The sequence below is a fragment of the Nannospalax galili genome, unplaced genomic scaffold (assembly GCF_000622305.1).
Source record: "Nannospalax galili isolate Female #2095 unplaced genomic scaffold, S.galili_v1.0 scaffold553, whole genome shotgun sequence".
Lineage (NCBI taxonomy): Eukaryota > Metazoa > Chordata > Mammalia > Rodentia > Spalacidae > Nannospalax > Nannospalax galili.
The window spans coordinates 3521628-3532765 of record NW_008336313.1 but is presented as its reverse complement, the minus strand read 5'-3'; the positions used below and the strand labels follow the sequence as shown (position 1 = coordinate 3532765).

General features: G+C 39.5%; 1 protein-coding gene across 1 annotated transcript in view; it reads left to right on the top strand.

The window, feature by feature from the left end:
* Lepr (leptin receptor) overlaps window positions 1-11138 on the top strand; it is a 106996-nt gene that overhangs the window by 83800 nt on the left and 12058 nt on the right. The window contains exons 13-16 of the mRNA XM_008831089.2: window positions 5783-5999; window positions 7984-8166; window positions 9516-9611; window positions 10928-11033. Of these exons, the coding sequence (XP_008829311.1) occupies window positions 5783-5999; window positions 7984-8166; window positions 9516-9611; window positions 10928-11033 (602 nt within the window). The remainder of the gene's footprint in view (window positions 1-5782; window positions 6000-7983; window positions 8167-9515; window positions 9612-10927; window positions 11034-11138) is intronic.

Here is an 11138-nt window from a genome sequence, read left to right as displayed (position 1 = left end):
TTCCCTCCAGTCCAATTCTCTCTAGAACTTTGAACATAAATGCATATTGAATTTTGTCAAAGGCCTTCTCTGCATCTATTGGGATGACCATGTGGTTCTTGTCTTTGAGTCCATTTATATGATTTATGAAATTGATTGACTTATGTATATTGACCCATCCCTGCATCTCTCGAATAAAGCTGACTTGATCATGGTGGGTGATCTTTTTGATTGTGTCTGTGTGCAATTTGCAAGTATTTTATTGAGAATTTTTGCATCTATGTTCATTAAGGATATGGGTCTATAGTTTTCTTTTTTGGTTGTATGTTTACCAGGCTTTGGTATGAGAGTGATGCTGGCTTCATAGAAGGAATTTGGAAGTTTTCCCTCCATTTCTATCTTTTTGAATAAATTAAGTAGTATTGGATGCAGATCTTCTTTAAATGTCTGGGAGAATTCTGCTGTAAATCCATCTGGTCCTCGGCTTTTTTTAGTTGGGAGGTTTTGTATTACCGTTTCAATTTCCTTATGTGTTATGAGTCTATTAAGCTGTTGATCTCTTCTTGGTTTAGTTTTCGTCATTCCCATGCTTTTAGATACCCATCCATTTCTTTTAGGGTTTCAAATTTAGTTGGATATAGGTTTTTAAAATATTCCCTTATAATGTTCTGGATCTTTTTGGTGTCGGTTGTGATGTTTCCCCTTTCATTTCTGATTTTGTTGATTTGGAGGTGCTCTTTGTTTCTTTTGGTTAACTGGCCTGGGGGTCTGTCAATCTTGTTTAACTTTTCAAAGAATCAGCTTTTGGATTCATTGATTCTTTGTATTGTTTTCTTTGATTCTATTTCATTAATTTCTGCTCTGATTTTTGTTTTTTATTATTGTCTGCTGGGTTTGGGTTTCATTTGCTGTTGCTTTTCAAGTGTCTTGAGTTACAATGTTAAGTCATTTATTCGTGTTCTTATTTTTTGATGTAGGCACTTAGAGCTATAAACTTCCCTCTAAGGACAGCTTTCAGCATGTCCCAGAGGTTTTGTTGTGTTGTATTGTCCTTTTCATTTTGTTCCAGGAATACTTTTATTTATTTCTTAATTTCTCCTTTAATCCATTCATCATTCAGGAGACCGTTGTTTAATCTCCATGTGTTCATATAGTTACTATGGTTTCTTTCAGTGTTAATTTTAAGCTTCATTACATTGTGGTCTGACAGAATGTGTGGAATCATTTAAATCCTTTTGTATTTGTTGAGGCTTGTTTTGTGCCCCAGTATATGGTCAATTTTGGAGAAAGTTCCATGGGGTGCTGAACAGAAAGTGTATTCTTTGGTGCTTGGGTGGAATATTTGGTAGACATCTGTTAGGCCCATTTGATGTATGGTAATGTTTAATTCAGATGTCTCTCTGTTAACTCTCTGCCCTGTTGATCTATCTAATGGAGACAATAGGGTATTGAAGTCCTCTATTATTAATGAGTTGGGATTAATCTGATTCTTAATGTCCTGTAGTGCTTTTTTTGTTGATTTTTTTTTATTTTGCTTTTTTTTTTTTGGTGTTTTTGAAACAGGGTCTCCCTGTAGCCCCAGGTGGCCTGGAACTCACTATGTAGACTAGGCTGGCCTTGAACTCACAGAGATCTGCCTACCTCTGCCTCCCAAGTGCTGGGACCACAGGCATGCACCACCACTCCCAGCTCTGTAGTACTGTTTTTAGGAAGTTGGGTGCACCAGAGTTTGGTGAATATATGTTCATGATTATAATATCTTCTTGGTCAATTGTTCCTTTGATCAGAATGAAGTGATCATCTTTATCTGTTTGGATTAGTTTTAGTTTGAAGTCTATTTTGCCAGATATTAGAACTGCAACTCCTGCTTTTTTCTTAGTACTATTTGCTTGGAATACTTTTTTCCATCCTTTCACCTTAAGATAGTGTCTGTCCTTGAAAGTGAGATAGGTTTCTTGCAGACAACAAAAAGATGGGTTTTGTTTCTTAATCCATTCAAGTAGTCTGTGTCTTTTGACTGGGGACTTCAGTCCATTGATATTTAAAGTTATGAATGAAAGATTTCTGTCTTAGTTTGTTCTTCATTTCTGTGACAAAATACTCTGACCACTACCAACTTGGAGAGGAAAGGGTTTATTTAGCGTACGTCTCCCAGGTCACAGTTCATCAGGTAGCCCAAGGTAGGAAATCAGGACAGGAACCTGGAGCAAGAGCTGGAGCCACATTCTACATTCTTGGTGTAGCTGTGCATTTCCAGTTATACCTTCATTAAGTTTCTTTCTGTTACCCCTTAGGTATAGTCTCCTTTCTTCAGCTCTTTGTATTGCTTCAAGAACTTCTGAAAGGCTGGTTTTGTGGACATGAATTCTTTCAGCCTATTTATGTCATGGAAGATTTTTCTTTCCCCTTTGATTATAATCAACATTTTGGCTGGGTAAAGTAGCTGTGCATTTCCAGTTATACCTTCATTAAGTTTCTTTCTGTTACCCCTTAGGTATAGTCTCCTTTCTTCAGCTCTTTGTATTGCTTCAAGAACTTCTGAAAGGCTGGTTTTGTGGACATGAATTCTTTCAGCCTATTTATGTCATGGAAGATTTTTCTTTCCCCTTTGATTATAATCAACATTTTGGCTGGGTAAAGTAATCTGGGTTGGCATCTGTGGTCATTTAGAATTTGGAATACTTTGGTCCAGGCTCTTCTGGCTTTCATAATTTGCACTGAAAAGTCAGCTGTAATTGTGATGGGTTTTCCTTTATGTGTAACTTTTTTTCTTTTGCAGCTTTCAGTATTCTCTCTTTGTTCTGTATATTTAGTGTTTTTACTGTGATCTGCCATGGAGAGTTTCTTTTCTCGTCCTGTCTATTTGGTGTTCTATGTGCTTCTTGTATTTGTATGGGTATCTCTTTCTTTAATTTGGGGAAATTTTTTTCTACAATCCTGTTGAAGATCTGGTCCATACCATCATCCTGAGATTCTTCTTCCTCTATGCCTATGATGTGTAAGTTTGGTCTTTTTATGGTGACACACAATTCTTGCAAATTCCATTCTTGTGTTTTCCTAAATTTTTTATAATCTTTGCTAGAATGGTCTAATTCATCCCCTTTGTCTTCCAGTCTTGATATTCTGTTTTCTATTTTGTTCATCCTATTAGTGAGGCCCTCTCATGTCGTTTCTAATTGGCGTATTGATTGTTTCACTTCCTTCTTCATTTCAGCCTAAGTATTCTTCAATATTCCTAACTCTTTTCTGAATTCATTCAGAAATTTGTCCCTATTTTCTTTCAGTTCTTTGATTTCTTTGTTCTTCAAATTCACTGAATTCTTTTATCACGTTTGTAATTGTTCTTTTGAATTCCATGTTCTGTGTTATCTCTAGGTGGTTCTCATTGTACTCCTCTAGAGGACTGTTGGTACTTTGTGGGGATATATTATTTGGGTTTTTCATGTTATTATTTTTTCACTGTGACTTTGACATGTGGATTTCTTTTGTAGTTTTTGATTCTTGTGTGAGACTCAAGCCTTCCTTTGACTTTAGGTCTGTTTGTTTTTGTAAACTTTATGTGCCTTTGTGGTTTACTTGTTGAGAATGAAAAGCTAGTTTGTCTAGGCTTCAGGCTCTCTCCTTTGATTTCTTATTGGAGGGACCAAATGGCTTTTGTTCTGCTGCTCAGGAGTTCCTACAGAGGCCCAAGTCAGATTAGGATCAGATGCTCTCAGGCTTTCTCCTAAGGTCTGGATCTCTCCAGGAAAGATGCTGGCCTCAGGAAGTTGGGGTCTGGGCTAGTCAGGGTCCAGGGCCTGTCTCAGGCACGCAAAGCTGAGGTGGGGAAGGGAACAGACCCTGAGGGTTCCTGGGAACTAGACCCTGTAACTGGGTTGGACTAGGTGCAAAGAGTCAGGAAGTAGTGGGGAATCTGAGCCAAGAGGACAGTCCAAAAGTCTGGGGTGCCAAGAGAAGATATAGGCCACTGCCCATGCTAGGAAGAGAGATGGGGTGGGGGAGTTGGGAGGGTGAACGAGGCTCGGGAGTCAAGGCACAGTGTGAGCAGCTGAACTTATCTGGCTGAAACTGGCCCCAGGGAGCTGATGGCTGTGCTGCCCAGAACTGCAAAGGTGATATGAGGGAGGGAATAGACACCTAGGGCTCCTGGGGAGTAGACCTAGGACCTGGGTTGGTCTGGGTGCAAAAGGTCAGGAAGCAGTGGGGAATCTGGGCCAAGAGGGCAGTCCAGAGGTCTGGGGTGCCAAGAAAAGAAATGGGCCAGTGTCCACTCTAGGAGGAGAGATGGGGTTGGGGAGCTGGGAGGGTGAACGAGGCTGGGGGAGTCAAAGCACAGTGGGGACATGGAACTAACCCAGGACAGATGCTGGCCCCAGGAAGCTGGTGGCTCCCTTAGATGTTTTTTTTATAAGAATTTTTAGAGATATATATGTACAGGGGTTAGAATACACACATGTATCCTGGATTTGTAAATTGAGAGCCTCTAAAAATTAAGAAGTTATACACTTCAATAGGAAGGAACATGTGCAGATTTGTTTCCAATATTATCCTGTAAAAGGAACCAGGACTCTTGGGAGAAATGCCCATTTTAGGGCTGGGGCAGAAAATGTACAAGGTAAGCTGTGAGATTTTGTAATATCTTTGTTTCTTAATTTGATTATTACAAAAATAAATATTAACATATTCAAACGGACATGGATTTTTCAGCTAAAATGCAGCATTTGTATTACTTTTGAGATTTTTTTTCTTGCTATGGCTAATAATAATTTCTCCCATCTGGAGAAGGTTGCAAGCACTGCAGGAGACATGTCTATGTTTCTGTTTTTCTCTGTCTTTTCTGACTTAGAGGCATCTCAGTGGAAAACAATTGCTCTAGTCTGTGATATAAAGTTCTGCTTTCTGTGGCTTTCTAAGGGATTGCAGTATTTAATTTTACCTGCAGTGGGTAAAGGCGATCGATTAGGAAGTAGAATGTTTTGTTAGTCTTTAGAATGGAAGGATAGCTTTGGATCTGGTGTGTGTTTTACATGGGACTAGTTTATAACATGGTATGTTTTTTTAGTCTTTTTGAGACAGGGTTTCCCTGTAGCCACAGCTGATCTGGAACTCACTATGTAGACCAAGCTGGTCTAGATCTCACAGAGATCCACCTGCCTCTGCTTCCTGAGTGCTGGGATTAAAAGTGTGTACCACCATCCCTGGCATAGTATGATTTTCTTTTAAATGCTCTGGGACAGAAGTGCCATACCATATACATTGCCCCAACAATCTCTGCTGTTAACCTGCCAGTTTGTTTTGCAAAAACTCTTCTCATTCTAAATAATCTTCCAAGCACATCATAGCATAGGAAAACAATGATAGATTTTGCTCAGATTAATGTTTGTGATGATTGACACTTGAGCTTTTTCTTGTTTCTTCATAAAATTGGAGAGTATTTGCTTGTTGATTAGATGAGGGATCTTCCTCATCAGTCTTTCTCTAAAATTAGAGTGAAACGTCTCAGTAGATGAATGTCCTAATTGTGTTACTATTTCATTATCTTTACAGAATTTAGTGTCTGAGTCCCAAAGGGGGAAAATAAGGGTCAGGTGTCACATGACTCCAAGCTGTGTCCACACCTACTGTGTTTGCAGGCAGCTTCAACCCCGCTCTACCTCCAATCCCTCAGCACTAGCATGGGCAGTGCCTGCCTTCGTCTAACTCCTTCCTCCTAGTGGAAAATGTGTACCAAGAACTCCATAAGCTCAGTTGGTATAAAAAGCACTGTGGGCCATAAACTAATCAGTGTTTATGTTTACTACAGCCCCTGATGAAAAATGACTCGTTGTGCAGTGTGAGGAGGTATGTGGTAAAACATCTCACTTCCCACAACGGAACGTGGTCAGAAGATGTAGGGAATAACACCAATCTCACTTTCCTATGGACAGAGCAAGCACATACTGTTACAGTTCTGGCCATCAATTCCATTGGTGCTTCCTTAGCAAACCTGAATCTTACATTCTCATGGCCGGTGAGCAAAGGTAAGAAGAGACACTGAATCGTCACCTAACACCCTTTCTAATATGTAACCTCTGTAACCTCTTCTCTGCCTGAAAAATAACAAAAGTATATTGTGCACTGATTGTCTTCATGTGGTAGAATATTTTGGAAATGACATATCACCAATGAGACTATTCTAACAAATCTAATACTTAACCTTTTTGGTGCAATGGAACTCGTGGATCACCATGGGTATTTTTTATCCCATTTCTCTATCTGTGAGTGTATGTAACTATTAAAATATACAGCATAATATACACAGCATTGTAGATGTTGTATTATATAGTATGCTATAAGTACATATGATATGCATGTAAGTAAACTTACAGCATTTACTTATATGTAAATTCTATGTAGTTTAGTAATATGTTCATGCTATGTGGATTCAGGTTAATTGCTGAGACTGGGAAATTACTGTGAACCTTATTTCATGTGAGTAGTCAATACATTTTAATACATTTGATCATTTGGAGAATTGAGAGCCACTTCCAATAGATGCATCTGATCTGGATTGTATATTCAAAGTATCCATTTTAAGTGGAAAGTACAGGAAAGTGGAAAATACAGGAAATAAAGTTTCCTATATTTCTACCAATCTAAAGGCCTTCCAAGGGTTACGTCCTTAATGAAGCCTTTGCTTACTTTTTGAATATGTCTTATCCCCTTTAAAAATTTTAGAGCACTTTCTACATTTCTTAAGATATTTTTAATATATATTTTTTAATTTAGAATTTTACTTGTGTGTGTGAGACAGGGATATGTATGTGTGTGCCTGCCTACTTCAGTGTGTGTGTTGGCCAGAGGACAAATCAGTCAAGTTGGTTTTTTTCCTTTGCTCCTTTATGTGGCTTCCCAGGATTGAACTCTGGAGGTCAGGCAGCAAGTACCCTTACCCGGTGAGCCATCTCACCAGCTCAAGATATTTTATATCTTCCCTTGTTACTTGTTTGTTGTTGTTTTGAGACAGGATCTCCCTGTAGACCCAGCTGGCCTGGAACTTGCTATGTAGACCAGGCTTGACTCTGCCCCCTGAGTGCTGGGATTAAAAGCATGTACCACCATGCCCAGCTTATATCTTATCTTGTGTTGTGATTACTTTTGAATGTACATAAGCTTCTCATATGATTCACAACAACCAGCACGTATAATGCTTTACACTTAAATTCTTTTAGTTAATATGGTCTAGACATTCGTTGAACCCTTCAGTAGTGGTAGGAAAAACATAATGGTTACATCATTTGGAGTTCAATAGTTGAGACATATTTCAATAAAATAATCAGATATGTTAATGTCTATTTATAAACTGAGATGTGCCCTCAGAAAAAGAATATGGTTTTTTGAAAAAAAGTAAAAGGGAACTTGACCTTGGGTTGAGGATAGAATAGAAAGTCATCTTGAGAAGTGATACTGAGTAGAAACTAAATTTCCCACAAAGATTTAGGGTTGGGAGAGCATTATCTTCCAACAGGGGCATACCTGGTCAAGCTTCCAAAAGTCGGGGAAGGAGATAAAGGAAGGCCAGGGTGGCTTCACACAGAGTACAGACACAGCAGAGAGGGGCTGAGACATGGCTCTTGTGGCCATGTAGGCACGCATGAGAGGAATTGTCTCCTCAGATGTGGAAATGCACCAGGGCTTTCGGAAAGGACTCTGCTGAGGACATGTTTGAAAGCATCGCTCACCAGCAGGAGAGAAGAGCATGTGGGAATCGGAGAGGATGGTTAATAATAGGCTTGTATGAAATTCCAGCTGAGAGCAATTTGATTCTGTCAAAACTCTTATTTTTAGATTTTAAATAGAATCACGTTTTCCCCTCCACATTATAGATCCCTACATCTTATGGGACATTCATATAAATCGTCTGCTTCCAATTCCTTCTCCCCTCGTCTGTTATAATTTCTCAAGGCTATTAGTAAATCTTCATTAATTTTGAATTTAAAAATGAATTCCTTGTCTTCCCCACAGTAGGTGCCGTGCAGTCACTCAGTGCTTACCTCCTAAGCAGCAGCTGTGTGATTCTTTCCTGGACGCTGTTACCCAGTGATTACAATATAATGTACTTGATTATTGAATGGAAGAATCTTAATGAAGACGATGGGATTAAATGGCTTAGAATTCCTTCAAATGCCAAGAAGTATTATATTCATGGTATGTTTACAGTACTTTAGTAAGTTCTCTCATGGGTTAGTATGACACTAGAAATTAGTAATTTGGATAATACAGCCAACTAATGAAAACCCCCAAACTGTGGATGATCCATGCTACCATATTAATACTTATAATCCTGTCTCCATATCAGAATGTTTCAGTGTATTTCCTTTGAGCATTTTTCTTTTTAATGTTTTACACAGATGCAATCAGATGTCACATACCTTCTCCCCAATCCTTTCTACCCGAATATGTGATGATCATATAACATTTTATTCTAAAATGTACATAAGGTATTTATTTAGTTGAGATTATGTTGCTTCCAGCTTATTCTTTTTAATGACTTCTACTATCTAATGCCAAATCGTTTTCCCGAACTATGCACTCAATTGTAATGTCACTCACAGTAAGTGGGAGGGCTAGGTCAAAGGTCTGAGGACCTGGGACCTGCTGACCCAGGCCAGCATGATCTCCTCAAGGGTGGCTATTACCCTGAGACGGGAGTAGAGCAGGCAAGTACATAGAATAACGTTAGCTGGATGCAGGGCCAGCATGAAAGGAGGTTAAGCAGGGAAGCTGACGATGCCCTGGTCTTACGGAATCAAACCGCCCAGCGGGTGCACGTTTTCCTTTCATTCCCAGCACCTAGAATTTAGTGTCAGGATAAATTTATTTGTAAATTATTGGTGAGGAACCAAGTTCCGCATCACTGCCATCTAGGTGGTTACTCTGCAGTTTTAAAGCGAGAGGGATGAAGAGTGCGGACTTCACAGAGCTCTGCCTCTTACGGACTACTGCTCATGCATTATCAGCATCCGTGCAAATCATTGCCAGATCCCTCCTGAACATTGTACGGGGATGGTCATTCTCTAAGTATTTAGATCCCAGATATTGCAAGAGAATTCTTCATTTCCCGTTTCTCATCCCCTACCTTTGCCCATGACTCCTCCCAGACACTTTGAATGGGCAAACTAAGCGAGCTGAATTCACTCAGGAAGGGAATATTGCTTACTCTGAGAAGAGAAGGGAGAGAGGACATGCTATCCTGGGAAAGGAAGTTTAGGAATGAAAGAGAAACTATTCCTTGAACTTACGGCTGTCACTGGTGCTTGCCCTTGAAAAATTGCAGCCATCTATGTCGGAGTAAGATTTTTGAAAACTTATTTGGGAAACTAATATTACTGCTAGGAAATTTGGAGTGCTCAAGTTATTTTTGAAATTTCTTTAGTCATCAAGTCAATCTGTAAATAACTACTGATTTCTAATAATGGGGGATGCAACCTGTGTTTTTAAATATGTAGGTTCCATTCATTAGTTAATATGAGCTTTTACTGTGTTTTTCTCCTCAGATAATTTTATTCCCATTGAGAAATATCAGTTCAGTCTTTACCCAATATTTATGGAAGGAGTAGGAAAACCAAAGATAATTAATGGTTTCACCCAAGGTAAAACATTTACTTTTCTTTTTGAAAATTTATTATTATTACTCTGTGTGTGTGTGTGCATGTGCGTGCGTGTGCACACATGCATGCATGCCATGTGCTTGCCAGTTCACATGTAGAGGTCAGAGGACAACCTGGAGTCTCGCCTTCTGTTCTGTGTTCCTAATTTGTTGGTAATAATGCTGTCCCTGGGTTATTCTTTTCCTGATAGAATCATAGAAGACTTGATGTTTACATAGATCTGTCACTGAGTTGCTCAAGGGAAGTCCCCCTGCCCCCAAATGGGATAGTTACAGAGTTAAATTCACTATACACCTTCCATTTGGATTTCAACAGCTTCAGTGCCGCTGAAAGCTTCCCAAGCCTTTTCTAAGAATGGATAGAGAGAAAAACTCCCCTTGCCAAATAATAATTTATTATTGAACAAATATTTGTTGATCTTTATTCTAAGGACTGGAGATTAAATAGCAAACGTAAATCTACTTTGGCAGAGCTTGGATTCCAAGGCTGTAAGTGGAATTGTGAGCAATAACATTATGTAAGATGCAATACCAGGTAGAAGTAAATGCCTTGAAATAAAATGAAAAGCACAGTTACAATGTGGTGGTGAGGCCAAGACGGTGTCAAAAGGTCTTTCTACGGGTGTGGTGGCGCACGCCTTTAATCCCAGCACTTGGGAGGCAGAGGCAGGCGGATCTCTGTGAATTCAAGGCCAGCCTGATCTACATAGTGAGTTCCAGGTCAGCTGGGGCTACAGGGAGACCCTGTCTCAAAAAGACCTAAAAAAAAAGGTCTTTCTATGTACTGGTACCTAGAGTCAAGCTCCGAGTACAAATGGGAAGCACACGACAGGCTGGTTGGTGTATGTGTGTGCTGAGGCCCAAGGAGCCAAGCAAGGACCCGGGTGTGTCTGGAACAGACAAGGCGAAGATGCTGTTGGCAGGTTCTGCAGGAGCAGATGCCGAAGCTCATCCTAGCAACCTGGCTCACGTAGCTTAAAAATGATCAGCACCTGGAGGCAGGCAGATCTCTGTGAGATCAAGGACAGCCTAGTCTACATAGCAAGTTCTACGTCAGCTGGGGCTACAAGGAGACTGTCTTTAAAAAGTCAGATGGAGATGTTTGGCAAGTAAATAATTCTAGTCAATGTAGTTATTTTATTAGTGTTGACATGACTTTTTTTTCATTCTTTTTTATATTTGTAGTTTTGAAGATAGTACAGATTTAGGGTGAAATCAGAAACGGAGTACCATGACTTACTATACAGAAATAAAGTTTCCTCGAGTGACTGAGTTGCGGTAATCATGTTTCTTTTTCAGATGATATCGACAAGCCCTGGAATGATGCGGGTCTGTATGTGATTGTGCCCATAATCATTTCCTCTTGTGTCTTACTGCTCGGAACACTGTTAATATCACATCAAAGGTACTGGCACTTGGCGTTAAGTAACAGTCTTTCCAGCAAAAGCCCTTAAGCATATTTTAACCTTGACTTAAAAACTCATGATATTAAAGTAGTCTAGATTTTTTT